This window comes from Rhea pennata, chromosome 2, assembly GCF_028389875.1.
Source record: "Rhea pennata isolate bPtePen1 chromosome 2, bPtePen1.pri, whole genome shotgun sequence".
In the NCBI taxonomy this organism is placed as follows: domain Eukaryota; kingdom Metazoa; phylum Chordata; class Aves; order Rheiformes; family Rheidae; genus Rhea; species Rhea pennata.
In genome coordinates this window covers 3,287,343-3,309,427 of record NC_084664.1, presented here as the reverse complement: position 1 = coordinate 3,309,427, position 22,085 = coordinate 3,287,343, and the positions used below count along the sequence as shown (strand labels likewise).

The 22,085-nt window shown below is 45.0% G+C and overlaps 1 protein-coding gene across 1 annotated transcript in view; it reads right to left on the bottom strand.

Moving 5' to 3' along the window:
- Positions 1–8,116: 8,116 nt before the first annotated feature.
- WNT3A (Wnt family member 3A) overlaps positions 8,117–22,085 on the bottom strand; it is an 86,231-nt gene continuing 72,262 nt past the window's right edge. Inside the window, exons 3-4 of the mRNA XM_062567636.1 lie at positions 11,988–12,253; positions 8,117–8,596 (exon numbers count right to left, since the gene is read on the bottom strand). Coding sequence (XP_062423620.1) covers positions 8,117–8,596; positions 11,988–12,253 — 746 coding nt within the window. The remainder of the gene's footprint in view (positions 8,597–11,987; positions 12,254–22,085) is intronic.

Below are 22,085 nucleotides of genomic sequence, written 5' to 3'. Positions count from 1 at the left end.
AATGTGTTTTACTCGCAACTGGGTTGTCACCTACTGCAGCAGCTGGACATATGTTAAATGGCACTGACTCAAGTGGACTCTTCTGTGTGTCTCTGCCCCTAGGCACAAAGCTTCTGCCCTACAAGGGGAAGATATGTTTCTTCACCACCTATCCCTAGTGGTGAAGAAAGTGGTATTTCAGGCTATGAGATGCAATATCATCTCACTGAAGTTATGGAGTGGTGGGAAAAATATCTGACACAGGTTAAAATTAATGTTTTTTTTTTTAATTTTCTTTATAAAGTTAACACATCTATCAAACTTAACTGGTAACAAAAAACAGTTACAAGACATCGCTAGTGTGCTGTCAGTAGAAAATAGGGTAAAAGCCAATGAGGTCACAAGCACAACAGCAGAGCAACAACACTGTCCTGATGAGTTATTTCCGCAAATATATACTCTTACTAATATATACATTTATTCATAAAATAAATAATCATAAAAAAATCATCAGACTTAACAAAATACTGAGAAAGAAAAAAAGGTGACAATCCTACTTTGTACAATAGCTTTGGAATTTCAGGTTGTATCATACATGCATTCTGTACAAAGGGGTATTCAGGTGGGGTGAGGGCAGGGACAGGCTGGGGAAGGGTTACAGACAGTGACGTAGCTTTGAACAAGGTGAAGTCATCAGGCAGAAAGCATGTGGGAAGGGAAGACAAGGGTGAAAAACCCACCCACAAGAAGATGCTTGTCCTTGACAGCTGGACAAGCATGTTTTGCCTCATGGGGGATTCCCTGGGGTTTTATGCGGCTGATTTTTATCCTTTCCATGCTGCTGGTGGGCTTGTCAGATAGTCCAAAGCAACGAGAGGTCCTGTTTGGGCAGGCCATGGTCTGGGAGCGACAGAAAGCAATGTCGTAAGACAGATCGAGTGAGGCTTCACCAAGAATAAGAGGTGAAAAGTTGAACTGTGATAAGTTGGGGACAGTCTGGTAGTGGAGTAACCAGGTCTGGAGGCATGCATGTCAGTGGGAACCAAGGTTTCACTGGGGAGGATTTCATCACATACGGAGGCTTTGGGACTCTGCCTTGGAAAGGTTTGGGCCTCTTGTGTTTCCAAGTGGTAGCAGCGGGTGACAAGAGTATGTTGGGAAGGAGCCCTGGCAAAGTGGTGCCTTCTCTGAAAAACATGGATGATAACTCGGCTGCTTGCTAGCCTATGTCTGTAGCAGATGTGCCTTCAGGCTTTTTGGTGGAGAGGAGTGAGTGGTAAGAAATAAATAAATACTAATAAATAAGGAGAAGAAACTTGGAAAAAGAAAGGAAAATGAGGAAAGCATCTCCTCACACCTCTCCCACTCTCCACTTTCACTTGGGGCTGTCCAACACCTTCCCTGATCCACAGAACTTGAATAAAGAGAGAAAAGTCTAGAGAGATAGAGCAGGGGACAAAGTCAGGTGGAAAAGACCTTGTGACTGTTGTGCCTCAGGAGATCTCTCTATCTGTATGGCATCTTCATAACAGCAGGATTTTGCCTGTGGATGAGCATGGTGGGACTTGTCCATTTTCATTATGTGCTCCAGTATCTGATGGAAAACTAGTCAACATAGTCAGTAGGGCCCAGAGTTTGGTTCAGCTTGCTCTATAGCACACACCTACATCTGGCCCCCTGAATTTCTCTCTAGCCTCCACTCCCTATTGACCAGCAGCTTGACTAAGATGTTCATGCACAGGCATTTAGTGCCACTTTGTGTGGGGCTGGCAGATATAGGGAACCCACTGACTTCCAGAGCAGCTACTAGAAGCCAGTGGGGTAACCTGGCGCATCGCAAATGGATATAGACACTTATGTTCGCTAATTCAATTCAGCCCTAGACACTATGTCTAGGCAAAGGGAGCCCATCGTCACTGATGGTATGGGAGTTTAGGCACATAGCTCACATGTAGATATCTACATTTAAGTGTCTCAGCCTGTGTCCTGAATCTCACCCTCAGGTACCACCGCTTGACTTCTCATTTATGCTTTAGAAAAATCTCCCCCTCCAAAGTGGAGATGCTGCAAGACAGTGGGAGTAAACTGTCTTGCCCAAGTTTATGCAGTCACCAGCAGCGTCAGGAACTAGGACCAAACACCCCTCTCCCCAAATGAAGGCCAAAGAGCCTCTGTTTCCAGTGAAATGGAAACACGTGCACCCTGCAGTGGCTAACAAAAGCTCCAGGCAGCAGACATGTCCCTTTGCCTGGCAAAGACAAAGCACAGATAAGTAGCTGGAGCATATGAGAGAGGGCAGGAAACATGAGCGTCGAGGGCTGAGCTATAAAGAAAATAACTCAGCAAGAAGCTAGCCAGATCCCACTGCTGCTGCCCAGGTAGAAAAAGGAAATCTAGATGAGATGTTCTCTAGTACTAAGAAGTGTCTACTATAAAAGCCAAGATTTAGCCTAGAGGGAGGTAGTGAATGAGAGAAATGCAGCTCAGCAGAGCAGAAAGGGCATCGTCCCACCCAACCCACCATCTCACCTTTGTCTAATGCTCTCTCTATAGCTCCTCTCACAGACAGCCACTTGGCTTTATAACCAAAGGATCTCAGTGAACCTCTTGTCTCCCTCACTACTGCACTGACTGAAGAGCATTGCCTTCTTGGCAGCCTCAGCTCTAGGGGTGTCTGGAAGAGCCAGGCATCATTTTCCTATAGGCAGCTGATAACTGCTTATCAGTTTTTTTGGGGGGTGCAATGGCTGGTGTCTGCAGGTCATTTTGACTTGGTGCTTTCTGGTGGCCCCTGTTTTTAATTCCTGAAGCATATCATTAAGGCATCAAGAGAAGCCCAGAGAAATTTTTATAGCACAAAAGCCAGGACAGCTTCTGCAGAGTGCTCATGCCATAATCTGAATATCCCCAGGAGCACCAAGTTCCAGGTTGTTAGTACTGAAAGCTCTCCTTGAAGCTAAAAATGTGACCTGCAGCTGATAAGATGAGTAAGTTGTTTTCCTGTATATGAATTGAAGGATGGGGACATGACAAGCATATGAGCACACGTGAAAAAGATATTGTACTCCATGGACATTTCTGTGGAATACGCAATGCACCAGCTGATAACTACATCTAGATCTGAATGAACTGTGCAGCACCAAAAAGACTTTAGATAGTGTGCCAAAGAAATTGCTCTTGGAGGATAACAGAGAAGTCCTGCAATGCACAGCTAAGACTATGGCACTTCTTTCTGCAGAGCTAATGTTGTTGGTGATATCAGTGACAGGAATTTCTGGTCAGGGATTTCTGCTTCATATTGCATTTTGTGATGTGGATGTCACTGCAGTCTCCTTCTGACTGTTGTAATTCTGCATATGAAGCTCCGTGTCAGGAGTGGAAACAATTCTGGAGACTTTAAAATGCTTTGGAGAGAACTCTCAGTGTGTGGCATAATACTCTCTGTTAAAAGAGGTACATTAGGGATCAAGTAATAGGAAATGTTAAGCATTTCCTTCCCTGTGTTTTTCTTTTTTTCTTAAAAATAAAAAACTCCAAATCCTAAAACTAAACCAAACCAACAATAAGAAACTCCTAACTTTCAATTTCTTTCACAGAAAGAAAAGAGATAGGGCCAAATTCGCCGCTTGCATATATCTCCACTGGCTTTAATGGGGTTGGATGTGGAAATGATGGGGCCCATCAAACACATGGTTCAGCTAAAGGAAAGGCTGGATAGCAGCATGTAAGAGGCAAGAAATTATATTCTTTCCTTCCTTATTTTCCTTTTTACATTTGTGTTGGCTGGATGATACCTTCTTCTTTCTCCTTGGTACTGCCAACCATGTGATACAAATCATCTGCCTGAGGACAATTCTAGTTGCAAGTGAAGACTCAAGTGGAGGGCATCAATGGCTCTTGGAGGTTGATAAACTGTGTCCCATTTATAGGAACTAGATGATCTTGTGTCTTTTTAGTAGAGAGTGATGCATTACTCAGCTAAACTGAGCTAGAGGGAAAGTTTTACAGCAAACCATTTCTAGACAGGGAGTGAACAATTCAACTGTCTACATACAAGCGTCTTGTGCCATTTTGGACACCCTACAGTCTCTGACATATCTGCCAGATTTAGTATGTCCGACACAGAATCTCTGGGAGCCCTAAGTCCTTGAAACAACAGCTAGATTCAAAAGGATATTATAGGTCAACTAAAAAGTCACTAGATACCTGCATGACTGAGTCAAATCCTAAGCAATGAATGTGTTCTCTCTGTGAAAAAGGTATTATTTTCACAGATTTGGAGAATCTGAGGCAGAGAAACGTTTTGGATTGTATTTAGACCACCTCCTAAATGATATGTAGGCATCATGATGTGTAGGGAGGGACAGCACCTTACTTGTCACCAACTTGATCTTTGATACCACTGTATTTGCAACCTTTCAGTGAGACACCTAGAGTAAGCATTGGAGTGGGTGGGACTCTAGTTTTCCACATACACTTCCTGATATCATGTTGATTAGTGATGGCCCAAGTGCCTTATCCAAAGCAATGGAGTCAGACTAAAGGCTCACACGTGCACTCAGGAGTCCTTTGCTCCCAGACCTCTAGCAGGATATCCTTCTCCTCTCCAGATGGATAGGAAGATCAGATGCAGGACTAGGACCCTCAGATACACTTGGTGTGAGTAACAGAATTCACACAGGTATTTTTCATTACCTTTAGTAGTAGTTGCTCAGCCCCTCACACTATATCATCATGGTGGATGACTAATTACATAACAATACCAACAAAGATGCATAGGCATCCTTTAAAGTCCCTTGAATGGGGTCTACCCAAGCAATGAGCTGTTTCAAATCTCACTCCAGCATTGAAGGAATATGGCTTCTAGCCCATCTTATCTGATGATCAGATTCTAGCTTCACCTCCTTGACTCATGGGAGACTTCACATCATCCAAGCGCACCCATCTAAAAGCTCAGCATCTAGTATGAACTCATCAGCAAAGGTCAGAGGAAACAGAACTACATCCAGAGGGTAGCTAAGATACCATCCTAGGCTACAATGAATCACCTTCTGGAGCTGCTTCTTTCTTGTAGTTGATCTTAGCAGAAAAAAATCAGATAAATAGACTAGATGCCTAACTTTGGCATAGTCAGGTGAAATAAGTTCCACTACTGCAGTCAAAATCTGTTCACCTTAATAAGCCATTGCTCAGCAAATGCCTTTTTTTTCCCTACTTTCTGAAAAATCACCTAGTAGTGATGTTGGCATTGATGCTGGTACAAAAGAAGAAATTGTTGATGCTAGCGAGCTGTGGAGTGGGCTGGGGCAAGAATCCGGCTTGCATGAAAGGAAGCCAAACCTTCAAATCATTTCTTTATATCATTGGTATGATATAAAAGAAGGAGTTTGAAACAACCTTGCTTAAAAGTATTAGGTTAAAACCAGTCGTAGGTGTGACCTTGCTGAAATCAAGGGGTCGATAGACAATGTGTCTTGTAAAGGTTTGCATCCTTACTGATGGGTCCATGCTGGGACTCATCTCACAGCTGGTGCTGTAACTGCTGGCACAGAATCATATTAAATAAAGTGGACTTATTTTCCCTTGTCCTGCCTTTTGCAATATATCAATGCCTTCCACCTCATATGTGGCTTTCTTCAGTGTTCTCTTTCTTAACAGCTTGTGATTGAATATTGGTTACTGAGGCAATTTCCCCCTGTAGTGGCTTCCTTCTCTATTTGCCAAAACGACCAAGTTTTCCCCTTCCCCTAGACTGTATTACAAAAATAGCTGTGAATCCACCCATTGGTGCATCTTCCTTTCAATTTTTAGTAATCTACTACTTTCTGGGTGGAGTTGTGTGTGTGGCCATTTATTGGGTGCAATGATAACACGTACAGATACTATTGTTTTTCTCCCCATTTCTTTCTTTTTCTCCCTTGGTCTCTCCCTCTCTCCTTCTTTCCCTTCTGTGTCTCTTCTCTCCTCTCATTACAGCCGTTTTGTAGAGTGTTGATAGAAGTGTCTCCATCAATAAGCAAAATTTGCTTGCACCCTTGGGCACAGCCCTGAGACAAATGATGATGCAGAGAGTGCACCAGTCTAGGAGTAGTCCTGGGAGACGCTGTGACTCAGAGTCAGCCCTTGGAGGCATCATTTCCTCCTGTTTTCTTGCTGATGAGATTAAGCTCTGGTTGTTCCCTGCCTCTTCTGCATACTCTTTCCTTTGGTTTCAGGGAATAAGATGACATGGACAAAAGAGCACTCTTATTTCTCCGCATTGATGTCCATATCAGTGCTAACACTGGCCCTGATCACATTGCCCTGCCACTCATGAAAGGACTCTTATGGGTTACTGGAGTTATATCATGCCCCCTTTCCCTTTCTGTGCTGAAGAGAAACAAAAAATGTCTATCCGTTATCCTAAGCAGATAATTGGGTTTCTGAGATGGGAACTCAAGGATATGGATCTGGCAAGGAGGACAAGAGGCAAGTGTGTCAGAGACTGGACAGGCTGAGACTCCATGCTGGAGTCACTACTCCTTTATGCCTGTATCATTCAGGAGTAACTCAAGCAAAGAGTAGCATTACAGTGCTGTAAATATCGAAGGAGACGGGCTGAGGTTCAGGCCTGGACACCCGTATAGCTGAAGGAAGCCCTAATTCCCACAGAGGAACTAAGATGTGTAAACTGGCAATCCTGATTTGAAATTGGAAGTAGAGCTGCATGCAAAGAAGGGGAGATAGAGGTGAACCGCAGATATGGGGCTGCACTGCAAAGTTGGGGTTTGGCTCTGTATCCAAACTCGCCTAAACTCAGCTGAGACAGCGTGTGGATTTTTGTGTATTTAAATCTGGGCCACTTTTATAGACTGGAATGGTTGTAGAAATTAGATGTGGATCCAAGTTGGACTAGAGTCTGAAACTGTTCCAACTTACGGGGGGGGGGAGGGGGGGCGGGGAGAGAGGTTGGTTCAAGGTCGTGTAAATTAATGGGTGACAGACAAACAGTCCTTCAGAGTCATATTCCTGTCAGACTTGTGGTCTAAGGGTTTTGCTAAGTGCCCAAGGGGAAGCCTGCATGAGGTGCAGAGAGCAGATGGAGTGGACTAAGTGCACTTTCCACTGTTAGTTTTGGTGTTCTCCAATGAGATGGGAGGGGTGGGCACTTTCCCTTTCCTCCTTTGCTGGAATGAGCTGGGATGCTGAGAAGCCAGGTGTCCTACTCCAAGCAGCGAGCGTTCATCTCCAGGAGACTTGTTTTGCACTGCATGTTTCAGAGGAAGGCTCATGGGCTGAGTCACCTACTGAGCCACAGCTGGAGCAATGTCTCTTGTCACGGGACTGTCTCCTTCTCATTGCATATGCTGAGTCCTCTTCACTTCACGTTATCAGGCATAGACCTTTTCGGTAGTGTGCACATCACTTGTGTGCCAATAGGTCATCTGCAGGAAGCCACCAGAACTTCTCTCTCTCCCTCTCCTTCTCTCTCCCTCCATTTCTACAGGTGTCACTGCATTTTATATCAAATCTGGCAGAAATTACTATGCTAAAAAGTTCATGCGAAAAGTCTGCCCACTCTACAGCTCTAGATTGTATCTGTAGACTTCTCTGGTTCCAGGGCAAAAGCAAAGGAGGATTTGTCATTTAAAAAAATTAATTTATCTGCTTGTATTTCTTTTGTTGTTGTTGCTCATATTATACACAGAATCTGGCCATTTGGGTATGTAGATAGATCTAAGAAAGCTTAGTGCTGTCATCCAACAAAACCTTTCCCTAGCTGAGGAAAAAGGAGATTTTAGGAAGATGCAAGTCTTTCAAAGGACACTTAATCACATGAGTCACTTCAGGTGGGTGAGAGCAGAGCAAATCCACACTCTTGCTGATGCTCTTCTTTCCAGTTCTGCATCGTCGACTAGTTAAAGAAACTGCTGTCTCCTTCAGGAGGCATAATTGGGGCATACCTTTATGACTGCCAGATGTACCTTGGGATAGACCAGAAGTCATTAGACCTATTCTATCCAACCAGTTTTAGCCTTTAATTTTTTTTTTATTCTTTAATATCAAAAATGTAGACTTCTCTCATGTCTGCAACCTCAGAGGAAGTAGGCTCAAATCTATTTCTCCACTTGGAGCCCAGGGAAGGATTTTGCCTGCTTTATTTGCATGTATGGACATCATAGACTCGTATGCATTCCTGGCAGCGGACGTAGCAGCACCAGTGGAAGATACAGTGGCACTTCTCTTTCCTTTTCTCAGTCCTTGTGTTGTGTCCACGGCCGCAGCACAAAAGGTCGCAACCATCAATCCCATGGGAAGTGACGTTACAGATCCTGTCACGGGTCCCAAAAGAACCTGTCTCAGGGTTGGGCTCACAAAAGTTTGGTGAGTTCTCATAGTAAACCAGGTCTTTCTCAGTTGGAGCCTTGAAGAAGTTGTATTTGGGCCTCAGGGTCTCAACCCAGCCACGGGATTCCCGGTGTTTTTCCACTACCATTTCAGAAGCGCTATCATACTTGTCCTTGAGGTAGTCACCGATGACCCGGAAGTCTGGCTGAGACCACCAGCAGGTCTTCACTTCGCAGCTGCCCGAGAGGCCATGACATTTGCACTTAAGGTGCATGAGTTCAATAATGGACTGAAAAAAAGGAGAGGAAAGGCAAAGAAGAACGAAATATTAGCCTGTAATCAAAACATATTTAATTCTGCTATTTACCAAAGATTTCCTGAAGAACGGTAGTGTTTTTATAGATATATTCACATAGCTATGAACAATAGCCAATGCACTACATGGATGCTGGGTCTGAGGCAGATATAAACTTCAGTAGCGTTGTTGTTTTCAGTGACTATTTCTTACTCCCACCCCAAGCTTAAGCATCTATAAGGTTTCACTGAGGGCTGAAGTGATTTCTATACATATTATTTTTTATCTTATCAATGCTCATGTGTGAATATTGCAGTATTTTCACCCAACAATGGCAATTCTGACACATCTAGGTAGAGAAGCAAAGAACAGAAAACCCAGCTAAAACAATGACAAAACTATAATAAGTGGAATATACAGCTATTCCATTGCAAATGAAAGAAATAAGAAATGTCCTAACCATCTAGCCCAGTATTCTATCCTTGACATATGTTTTCATGTTTATTTAAGCAAAGTTTTAGCATTGCTGGTGGCCCTGCTCAGAAGACAGAAAAATAGTGTATTTGTATTTTTAAGCCAAATTTACAATTTTTCTAAAATCGTTTCAAAGAAAAATTTAGAAGTTCAACTTTTAATTTTAAAAGGCTTAGGCTCCAAGATAAAATTCTGTCTTAGAATAAATGGAAACATGATAATTGATTCCAAAAGATGACTATTTGCTTTCACCTCTTGTTAAATTAGTCCGAAGTTTTCTGGAAGGGTTGCCCTCCAGTATTCTGAGATGGGAGACAGCCTTATGCAACTTACTCAATAATCTGCTTTTTCAGACTGATCAGCAAATTTTTGAGTACGTGAACAGACTAGTGCCAGCCTGAGTCCAAAAGATTTGCCATGAATCAGCACCTTGGTGTTCACCAGGTGCTTTCCTGTGTTATTTACGGAGTATCACACGCCGCAAAGGAGGTTGTAATTAACAATGAGAGAGAACCACAAAATGGTTGGTTCATGTAATCATGCTGAACTTAATCAAAGTTTCTGGCCTGGTGGTAGGATTTGAGTTCATATAGGAACTAATATGCAACATTGCCTGTGGCTTAGGGTTAGCTGGAAGCACTTGAGTATGGAGGCCTGAAACACCTGCCCCATGAGTACTGGCATGGGGAGAATGGAAAATACCACTATGTAAAACAGTAGGATTTCAGATAATGCTGTGACATTTATTCTCTAATCTTTGACATCTGCAAAATGTCCAAAAATAACTCAGTGCTAAGTGACAAGATTTGCAGCAAAAGGACCTCTGCAAGACTGACATCTCAGGGATGTTTACTCGCAGCTTGATTTTTCCAGGGAGTCTCAATCGAAGGCAAATCCTTCCTTCACACTTTATTCAGCTTCCCCACAGTACTCTTTATCTCAGCAGTCTTGCCCAGTAACTGCAACCAGAAATACAGAATACCCTGTGGGACCTGGGACAACATGGGCAAGTGTTTTAGGAAATCACATTATTTCTTGCATTTATCTTCATTGCAGACACTTCTTGTTTCTGGTGGTTTTTCATTTCAAAGGTTGGTATCCCCCCTTTCAGACCAGCTCTCCAGAGGTGTGAGATGGAAAAATTCCGTGGGGTTTTGACCATGCCCATCTGAGGAGCTCATGCTTAAATCCTAGCCTGTCTGTGGACAGTGGTCTCCCACACGGTTGCACTGTGCTGGCTTTGGTATGGCTCACTGCATAGTCATGTGTCCTCTTAGGCACATGTAAGGCCTGCTCCCAATGGAGTGAGACCATTTTAATCTCTTTTGATTGCAGTGAGGTACCTTTCTTTCACTGAGGGATAAAACATCTCTAGTTTACCACTGGCGAAAAAATGTTGTTATCTCACAGGAGCTGCAGCATGGTCTTCATTAGCAGGAGTTTTGTGATTGAATTTCACAAATTGTTTCCCAGCGAGTACATTCTGCTGGCATTTCTGGGCTATTCTTGTGAGTAAAATTCAATTTCCACCCCCTTATATGGATTATTCCACTTTACAGAAAAGATTCACTGTCTTATGAGGCAGTCATCATGATGCAGGTAAGGCTTTGTATTTTCAGTTCTTGCTTAAAGAGCTCTTTATCTATTTTGTCAAATGGTTGAAGTGAAAATACATTAACTAGCTTTAGGGCACGGATTTGAACCCAGGTTTAATCAGAAGGCACCAGACGCATTCCCTTTCATTTTCTTTAAATACACCCTGGGAATGGTGTCAAGAAGAGGAGTGGGAAATGTTCTCCTGCTCTTCATCACCTTTGAGCCTACAGAGCAGAGTGGTGTTTCACGGGGGATGGACCCCAGTCCACCAGGCTCTAAGGACAAGGGCAAGGCTGCAAGGCTGGCTATCGTATCATACTCTTCAGACACCACAACCTTCTCCATTCTGCACAGCCTCTCTGGACAACACGTAGCCAGAGAGTGATATGGACACCTAGGGACTTCTGAGGTAAAAGCTGAGAGGAACGCAGACTGTATGGGTTTATGGAACTAAGCAAGTAGACTGCAGCTGTACATGTGGGTACTTAAGTCCCACTTCAAGTAGCCAAGTCCTTCTATAGGTCTGGGCCCATGTCTCCTGCCTAGAGTCACAGAATCAGTAAGGTTGAAAGGAACCTCTGGAGATCATCTAGTCCAACCTCCCTGCTCAGCAGGGTCACCTAGAGCGTGTTAGAAGTTGCAGGAAACTCAAAGTAGGACTCAATTGCGCAAGGACAGGCATCCAGTGACATTTGTGAGCTCCAGGGGTGTCCAAGACTTCAGCTCACGGTTGGCAGAGTATCTACAGGAGACCCCTTTAGCAGCTGGAGGGCAGACTGGATACTTTAGGATACCTCATATTACACTATATACCTGTGTTGAAACTGCTGAATCTTGTCCATAAACGCCAGTCCAACTCTTTTAACTTCAGATGTCTACAGCACAGACATCTCTGGCTGTACGACTCACCTCCTTCTTACAGCCAAGGGAGAAGAACAGGCTCAGTTAGGGCTTCAGTCAACTGAGCTATTTCAAATGTCTACTTTAAGGTGAGATGAAACTCCACCCTACCACTGTCTGTTTTGATATATTTACTATAAAGGGGGCTGGGCAACTGACTCAGAGATATCCTTTTGCATCTGGGTGGGTGGATTTACTTTCAGGCTCCTTAGATCAGGCACAAAGAACCACTGATGGCCTCCCTGTCAAGAACTATCATAAAGCACATAACATATTGTTTTGTGATAGAAAACAGTCCAGATTTAGGTTTGGTTATTCACCTCAGGTCCCTCCCACTACTCATTACAAGTTTCTAAAGTGTCAGGGAGCAAATGAGTAAGAGGAGATTGAGTTAGGTAAAACTAAATGGCCTTACGGTCCTTCCAGCTTCGTTGTTGTGCCTGTTCATGGCTGATCGAGCATCTGGTCTGTTCTCCCGGGCATCAGCAAACTCCCGAGACACCATGCTCCCAAACTCCACATCCTCGCTGCAGCCTCCCCATTTCCAGCCTTCTCCGGGAGAGCCCTTGTGGCGTGTATCACAGCCACAGATGGTGGCCGAGCCCTCAGCACAGGACCTGGTCACCGCGAAAGCCACTCCAGCAGAGGCAATGGCATGGACAAAGGCTGATTCCCTGGTAGCTGTAAAAGAGAGAAACCATGAACAGCTGTCAGTGAAGGGACCATGTGTGGCTACAGTCAGCACTGTGAACATCTCTCAAGGACATGGCAGGAGGCCAGGAGACTCTTCTTCTTTGTGGTTTGACCCTCAATTATTTCAGGGACATTTTCTTATACTATGAAATAAGGCTTGAGTCAAGCCTACTGAGGTCAGCCAAGAAGTTTTGATTAAAGTCTTAGGATGAGGCCATGGCAAAACAAAAAACAGTGGAGAACTGGGTTCCATAGCGTTTATAGGTCGATGGTATATGGTACTTCGTAGGCAATCAGGACCTTGTCCTGGTTTTACCAAGCCATCCAGAAATAACGTAATCAAATCAAAATGGTGCTGAGATCAGCTGACTGCATCTTGCAGAGAGTCAGAGATTAATAGTTTGGGACAGCTAAGATTACACAGCCCCTAGGTAGGGTTACCTTCTGTCCAGCTGACTAGGCAGAAGGCAGCATCTGCATTTGCCTGAAATGCACCACTTAGCCGTTCCTAGAGTTGAAGTCTTTGCTTCAGATAACAGAAACTGGGCCACATTCATGTAACTTGGAAAGTGTAGATCTCCAGTGAATGCCAGTCTCCACCCTTGTTTGTATGACTGGCACCAGATAAAACACTTACTCCTCCTTGACTGGGAGAACTGCTGATGGCTGGAGGGTGGGAAAGTGTTAAGATGGCCATACACTCCCTGGTCCTCACTATGTAAAATAAACTTTGACCCCATCATCCATCCTAAAGCCACCTTCTTTTTCCTAGGCTGACTCACCTGGAGATAGTGTTCAATATATGGCATCCTGCATGTGCTTGGTTTGCTTGCCTGATTAAGGCCTCTGCCAAGGGGATTCAAAGCAAATTTTTCTTTTCTGCCGACTGCCCCGGAAGACTGGATAGGATCAGCCAAAAGATTTCATGATTAGGGAGTGAGACGGCTTCATTTCTGTGGAGACTCTCTTTCACACCCTTTCATCCTAGCTCAACCTTGGTAGGGAAGCACAGCTCCCTACCTGGTTTCCTGTGCTCTTTCTGCACAGTATTGAAATGAAACCAAACCTTTGAAAACACTCTGCAGATGGGAAATATATGAAAGCATCAGGCTTTTGTTTTCTGTTTCAGTCTCATTCTGTTTCTTCACTCACTGGAAATGGCTGCAGCATTCAACATCGTACTTCAGAAAGCACCAGCGTAATGCTTTTTGGGCTCAGCCAAATGGCATTTTTGTGACGAAAAGGGCTATTCTCAACCCCTAGAGGCATCTCTAAGAAGACAGAATGATTCTGATAACCTGCCTGCCTAAACCTCCTATTCCCTTCCCTTCACAAGCTCCCTTCTTGTCCATTTAGCTAAGAAAGCATGCTGTCTCTTTTGGCAATTGGGCTAGAACAGTGTACATGAACATTAGTCCACATAAAATGGAGCCATGAAGGTAGAGGGTCAGTTCTTCAGTTGATGCGACTTCATTGACTTCAGCTGAGCTTTGCATCAGCTCATGAAGTGACTCCACAAATCCTCTCAAACATTCTCTGCACTATATTTTGCTGATCTTAGCTTTCCCTGGGCATTTTGGCTTAATATTTACTTTCTAGATGCTTCCAGCTTTTGCTAACATGAAGAGAGTTTAATATGCCAAGCCAAAAAGCCGACACTGTCGTCACGGACAAATCAAAACTGCATGCTTGCAGAGCAGTCCTGGCTGGATTGAAGGTTTAAGCAAGAACTTGTGCCGCACAGCTTCATTTTGGGAAGACTACCAAATACAACAATATGCAAATCTAATAATGTGCATGAACTTACAAGCCGAAGGTATGAGCAATGTCCTGGAACACGATGTCAATGTGCATCGTGAGGTTAGTAAGTTACTGAGGGCTACAACCAAAAAAGGAAAATGTAAGAACCCTCCGTTCCACGACGTGATTTTGAAAAACCCTTGTTCAGCATCTGACCAGCCTGGAGGAACCCAGCTTCCTGCAACTGGTGACCATACAGTTCCTGAGTTTCCTGAAAGCTCAGCTTTTGAGCATGACCAGATATGCCCCAATTCTGAAAGAACTGGGGAGTTGGCACCTTGCTCTTGCTCAGGTGGGATCCACAATTGGTGATTTGGTACAGTGTTGTCCAAGGACATCTATGATCAGTCCTGGAGACTGTAAAAGGTGAAGGCTTTTCACAGAAACCAGTCAGGTAAGATGACGGGATGAATCACTTTGCCCTCTGTAGGGAGGTGGAGGGTATAGAGCCTACACAGGGAATTAGTGATTTGACATGAACCATTTGACATGGCTCTTTGTCATGAACAGGAGAGGAAGACAATGCTTCTTCCTCCTCCTCCCTCTTCTACCCAACAGCTGTGGTGGCTAACCCACATTGCTTGGGTAAGTTAGCTCCCATCACTGGGGTATCGTCCCCTCAAGAGGAGAGACCTGATCCCAGGCTACCTGGGTAGGTGTTGTAGCCACCGAAGCCCGTTTGCCAAGGCCAGGGAGAGCCTCAGTGCCTTGCCATGCTGTGAATGAAAAGAAAGCAGCTGCATCTACTGTGTTTTACAGAAACCCTTGTCCTGCGTGTGCATGAGAAAGGTGGCTCTGGGTTAGGATCCCCTTGGGCTTCAGCAAGACCCAGGAGTTCATGGTGGAGGTGTTTCAGCACTGAATCCCAGGGAGCTTTAGGGCTCTCAGCCAGAGGGTCTGCAGAATTTCAGTTTCCAGGACTTGGTAACAGCTGAACAGAGGATTACAGGATCACAGCTTGGCACATAGGTACCCAATTTCTCCCTAACTCCCAAGTCTGTTACTCAAATTCTCTACTGGCACTAGCCCACAGTGACAGCCTTAAGCTCCAGGAGGATTTTGATATGATTTTCCTTAAGAAGCACCGATTATACTTGGCGCTCTTCTTCCCAGAAAGAGCCCAATGGCTTTTACAGCCTGTATATGCAGTAATCACTCCACTTTTGAAATGCAGCCACCCCTGGGGTGGAGTGCAGCCACCACTTAACAGCACACAACAGGAAGCAAATAGCACTGTATCTGATTTTAACTACCTGGGGAATGCAGGCAGGCAGAGCGAAGCTGAAATCTGGCCTGCGGCACCGAGGTTAGGAGTTTGTCTCTTGAGAAAGTTGCCGCCGATCTCTTAATGACTTCATGAAATTAGGGCACTGGGTTTACATCTCCTACCCCTAACTTACGGCACCGAGTTCAATATTGACGCAGATGGAAGAGCGCCATCGCGTGAATCACGTCCTGCCACCGACTAAGTTATAGGACTGTCCTCTGATTACTAAGCAGACCTGACCCTGTTGAGCTCTGGAGTGCTCCCCAGGTTGTAGCTGGAGGCGGTGTGGCTGCAGGAATGGAGAAGGAGTGTATAGAGATACAGATAAGCAGAAGGAAAGCATGCACTTGTAATGGAAATGAGGGGTTATTAAGGTGCCATATAAAAATGCAAGAGACTTAGCAAAGATAACAGGAAAGTGCAGTATATTTGTCAGTTCACCTCATTCCTCTCTGGGTGGTTCTGGTAGCAGGAGACAAGCAGCTCATTACAACTTGAAGAGACCTTCTGGAAAGTCATCTGGCAAGAGAAGGTTAATGGAGACTAATACCTCATGGGGATGTTGACTTAAGAGCATTTTAACCACTTTGTTTTTAGTGCAGCACAAGGTCACCAAAACTCCGGCTTCAGCTTGTCTAATGCCTGCCTGCTCCCAAGTTTCCCTTAAGGCCTAGAGACCTGGGTAGCTGGCACTCTGAGGTATGCAATTTTGTACCCTTTTAGTGGGGTTGACTATCAGTGAAAAGGATGCTGAGATTTAAAGAGGGCCTTCTTCAATGCTTCGCAGATGTCCCCACAAGGAGATGTCTCCAAGTCACTAGTCACTTCTGGAAACTGGGAGTGTAGCTTCCTAAGCACCTGGTCTGCAAAGCTGGGAGCATGAACATCTCATGCAGAGCACCTCTATCCACCCTGTCTCAGCAGCAGAAACATCTCAGGATGTGCAAAAGCATGGCTGGGCAGTACCACAATGAGAATTTAGAGGCCAGAGCATGAGGCCCTAAAGTTTGAGTTCCTGTTTTTACAGAGATTTCTTATGTTACTTTGGGCAAATCTTTTAATCAGTCTATGCCTCTACTTCCTTATCCATATACCTGAAGACAATCCTGCTTATCTGCCCAGGAGTCTGCAATGCTAAATTCAGTGATGTCTTCAGAATTGTGGCTAGAAGGTGTTGGAGCAGAACAGTGGGTCATCAAGATGTGGAATGAGGAAGGCAAATGAGTAACTACATAAATACCTGGACTGTATAATATGCGAAATCTGTCTTCGTGGGTTCTGCAGCTCAGACAGTGACTTATTTTTCTTGACTCTTTCCCTGAATGACTAACCCTAGGTCAGATAGATGTCCTAAATACGAGGGAGGAAGGGCAATGGTGATGCAGAAGGATGAACATAATGGTATATTTTGGTATTAAAAACCTACAGTCCTTTTCTTACCACCTTTGTACCTTAGTTCTTAGTGCTATTCTCCCCACTCTTGGCCGCCAAAATCTTGCCTCTCTGCGCAGTGGCCTGGTGGTTACAACAGGCTCCTGGGACAGGGCAATGCAACCCACTCTCAGATGCATTGGGAGCTGAAGTTGTGGGTCTTTCATCCTGGACTGCAGCTCCAAGCACTAAGCAATTTTTTAGAAAGGGGTCACCACCGTTTCCACTGACCACACTTTAAAAGGAAGCAGCAAGAGCTGTGCTGTTTTAGAAAGAAAGGTGTCTTGCTTGAGGTGGTCTTGGGCTGTGGATCTTGCACGGAAATAAGCAGATCTCAGCAGCCTAGAGAACACACAGCCAAGGAGCATAGATGGGCTTTGCTCTAATGATTTCCCACTGGCCACAGAGCCAAATCTCTGATGCCAGCTACACTCCCAAACTGGCTAGAGCCTATATGGGCAGCCCTAATTTTCTTGATTTTGGTGGAACTCAGACTCCTATATGATATATAAGACTGGAGATTTTGACCTCTAGTCTTAAATTAAGGACTTCACCCATGGGAGAACCTGCCATGCCCCTTCAGTGGGTAAACATGGCTCTGCTAGCAATTTTCTTCTCCTCACATGGTTTTTGTTGATTACTTTGGTTTATCATTATCCTTTTTAAAACATGGCGCTTGGAGTGAAACACTGAGTTGGGGCCTTTTTGGGCTGGATGATGTATAAACACCATGAAAAAGAAAAGAATTGGCCCAGACTGTTTCTGGGGATGTGCGACAGTGAAGGAAAGAGTGAGAAAACAACTCATCATTGAATCCTCAGATCTTAACCACTCCACCTTGCCTTCATTAGCATCTTTAGTCTGAATAAAAGACCCACTCCTAGGCCTACAATAGGAAAGATACTGCAGTGGGATGACTGCAAGCCACCACAGAGGCTCTGTATTGAAAAAAACAGAAAAAGACACAAAAATAAATAAATTTTAAGAGGCAAGAAACTGGAAGCAAAGCTGGGGACAGACTATTGCTTGTGGTTCTGGAGTATCTGGCGGCAGTATGGCGTCCCAAACTCTAGATCTGTCCTAATGGCTCATTTCCCTCCTTATTAATGTGATCAGGGGTCCTTCTCGCAGGTTAGAGATCAGAGAGGAGCATTGTCTAGCAGAAGAAGACAATGAGGAATTAGCGAAGTGAGATTTGAGAGCCTGAGAAACAGAGTAACTCAAGCCAAGTCATTTCCTCGTGGGGAGCCCCACACATAAACACCTCCATGATAAAAACTAAATCAGAAGAGCCTGAATGAAAGGCCATGTTGCATCACTTTGGATGGAAAAAGAGGGTTCCAGGAGGGGTGAATACCAAATGCCCCTGACCATGGATGCAGGAGCTGAAGTACTGACGGATGTAAAAAAGTCGGTGACGCTTTTTCCTTGCAGCTGCACTGAACAAGGCTGAAGGAAAATCTCAGCTCTGGAGGACACCTTTCAGAGGTACCTTCAGCCAGATTCTCATTGGGAGTTCAGTAGACTGTGATACCCTGGTGAAGCAGGGTTTCTTTAGGCCCACACTGACAGCCTTGGAGGTGCAGATACTTTCTGAATGGCAGAAGTGAAATCCAGCAGGGCTGGTGAGTCAGAGATCACAGGAGCTGCAAAAATACACACAGCGATGGATATTGGCTTGCACTAACATGAACAGAATTGCCTGATGACCCCAGATTTTGTGTGCAGGATAGACAGATCTCATGTGCAGCAATGCAGCTTTGCTTGTCCCAGATATCGGGAGAAAGAGGATACTCTGGTCCTCCATCTCAGCTGGCTTCTTTGCTAAACCTGCCAACACACCTTTCCCTCAGAAGCAAGAATCAGGGATTCAGGACATAGGAATGATGTTCTGAATTATGGTGCTTTCACTAGGCCAATTCCCTCAGGAAAACCTGACAAAGAATGAAATTAGGGGTCATATCTCAGAGCGTAGGACATATTTCTCCTCGGGGAAGGGAGGAGGGATGGAGGAAAAAATGTTAAAGGCCTTTTTATGATCACAAAGAAGCAAATCATTTGCCAATCAGAACTATTAAACATTGGCACGGCACCAGGAAAAGATGGAGAACAGCCCAGAATGCTGTAGCAGACAGGGAACCCCTTGGTACATGCTGGCTGACAGATCCATCCATGCTACAGAGGCAGTGCCCAAGCGCTGGAGGGGAACAAGAGTCATTCCCATCATAAAAGAGGAGGAGGAGGATCACAAAGGTGTCACGGCTGCTGTGAGACTGACATTGCTCGTGGGGAAAATACTGGGAACGTTGGAAACAAAATATTGGCTCTTGCAGTCTTGGAGGCAGGCAAGCTTCAGTTTCACTACATTCCTCTGGATTGTAGCAACAGAGGATCCTATCTCAAATAAACCAACTGAAAGAGTTTTACATAAGCTGGCTGGCTCAGCTTCAACCTTACTTTAGCTCCACTCCAAAGACACTCTTATTTCCGGAGTTCATACTTCCCCTGACCTAGCTTTGCCAATGTGGACATGTTGGCCTCAGCGTCTCCTGTCCTGGCACCAAAGGATCCTCAAAATCCTTGGGGAGTTAAATTGGGGATTTTTGAGTAGGGCCTGTTCTTCATTTTTAAAGATGTACCTTCCAGCCACTAGAGAAGATGGACAGAAGGGACCTGTGGCCTTGAACATGTTCCACAGAAGGGCTACAGAAAGCAGGGGACAGGTCAGGCTTCCTGGTGCGAGGGTAAATACTGACTATAAAATTCTTCCCAGAGTGACAGTGGTAGGAAGAGAACATGAGCTTATTATGAACTTTCACTTTTTACTTGGTATCCCTCTAAGTCTAAACACAAAGTAGCTGAGTGCCCTGGCTCTGATTTTCTGCTCAGTCACAGCAGTGTCACTCAGGAAGGCGGCTAGTGAAGAGTGAGATGGTTCTGGGGGACTTAGGAAGTCTTTGGGAAGTGGCAACAGCCACTCTGCAAAGATATAGGCAACTCTGCAACTTTGCCTCAGTTTCCCACTTTGCAAAAATGCACTAAATTCATACAGCACGGAAAACTCATGGGTTCATTCAAATGGCAATTGCTGTAGGCTTTTCAGGCTCACAGTTCATCTACATCACTACTGGCTCACACCACAGACCAGAGTGGGCATACAGGAAAGAGGGAGAAAGTTCAATTTACTACCTATAGCCTGAGCTTTGAGTTTCCTTTCAGTCTACAACATTAAAAAGGAGGAGGACAAAGGGGAGGACATTTCTCTTCACCCAGTAGAGCATGGTGCCTTATTACCCCAGGAGTGATGCTCACTTTTGCTGAGTGAACCTTCCAGGAGAGTATCAGTACTTAAAATCTGCCTGCATGCTGTGCTATGTGCATAGGGTTATCGTCTTATCAGCTCCTCCTCTGGGACGATAGCCACGGCAGGTCTTGGCAGTAGGTCCAGGAGTTTCCAGAGTAGCTCTGCATTGCACATGGAAGATGTGCCCAGAGCTATGTAAGCACCCATTAGTCTCCTTCATATTAGTAAATGGTTGCACAGGATCCCTTGAGTGCAGAAAGAGCACTGAGTCTGTTCCACTAAGATTCCTTTGTAAGACTGAAATTTCTGCATAGTCTTACAGACTATGACTTGAATGTCTTGGAGTCATGCGCTGGTGAAACCCAAATACCTGCAACCTTTGTCTGGCAGGTACACTTGTCTCAGGTCCATCCCTTCACCTTTAGCAGCGTTCCTCAAGTGGGTTTATAAATCTGGGGAAGCCTGCTTTGCAAAACCCCAAGCCCTGCGGGCTGCAGGTAGTTGAAACTTTCAGGTCTAACCATGAAATGGGGTGGTGGAGGCTCTGAAGCAGTGGTAGTGGTGGTAGCGGTGGGGGGAGAAATAGTTCCCCCACGTTAGGATTCAGCACATATACACTGCAGCAAGTGATGTCAGCTGGGAGCTCCCCCAAAACCCCATGTCTGGCTGAGTGATACCGCAGTCTCTGTCCTCCTTAACCAAGAGCATTGCCAATTCCATGCCCAGCTGATTCTGTGCTCTTTCTCATCAAAATCCAGCTCCAGGGTTTGTGTGACTTTTTTATCCTTTTAAAAATCAGACCCGAAAATGCAAAGACTTATGCAAATGCAGAACATCATAACAAGAAGCTAACCACACTTTTGCATATCTTAAAGCAAAGGTTAGCTTTGGGTCCCATGTGTATTTTGAATGAAATTCTGATTGACTTCTTGTTTCCTCTAAACCAGCGTGCTAGTGTCAACACATCCCTGGGAAGATGAAAGACTCTGAAAAGACATTTGATCAGATTAGCTGTGATTCAGATCATCGGAGGGAAATTATTAAGTGGGCAATTCCTGTCAGGGAACATGAAGGCAATACAGATAAGAGGGAATGTTGGATTGAAGGAGGTTGGATTAGTATGGCTTATAAAATCCTGAAGGCCAAGTTCCCCTAAAACATCTGAGCAGCGAGTTTTCTGTTGTTGGAGGTAGTGGTGGTTGCTCGTTGCTTATTGCTATTGTTGCATGGAGTAGCTGTGCTGCAAACTCCAGCATGACACGGGCTCTTCCAAGCGTTCATGGCCCCCAGAACAGGTAGAGCCAGATTGTTCAACAGCCCGAGAGGAGCAGCCCGAGAGTCTAGTGTGCAGCGCTGGGAGCAGGACTTGGTGCGCGCAGCCGTGCAGCAAGCCGGCAGGGCCTGGCGGAGGCAGGGTGGGTTGAGGGATGGAATGCTCTCGCTAATTAGCTACTGTCAAAATAACCCCAGGTGATCGTAGGTAACCAGACACCTAAGATAGGCAAATCAGGAGGGACAGTCTGGTATCAGCAACCCAGGTCTGATACCTGCAAAGCAAACATTCTCACTCTCTATCACCCTATCTCTCTGTCTATCTGCTCATCACCATGTATGTCTCCTTACCTACCCTGCTTAATGCAAGCACGTTTTATCTGTCTTTCTGCTGGTTTGGTCGTGTGTGAAACACTCTCTGCCTGACCCCCCACTCTTCCTTCGGTGCCTTATTCTGAATATTGTGTCTCTGCCCCGAGTCCCGAAACAGTTCAGCTCTCTAAGCCCATCAAACTTCCCTGAATTATCCCGACCCCTGGTCTCCCCAATGGCCTGATGTCCCTGGAAGGCTTTAGACAAAAGGAAGCTGTGTGCCAATTGGAGGTTATTAGCCGAGATACAGCGTGCTCATTGTGGCAGACCCGATTCCTTAATGAAAGGGGAAGGCGGAAAAGGAGCGGGGAAGGACTGGGGTGAAATTCTCTGGGGCGTGTTCCAGAGGCGATCAGGTTAAAGGATCATCAGGG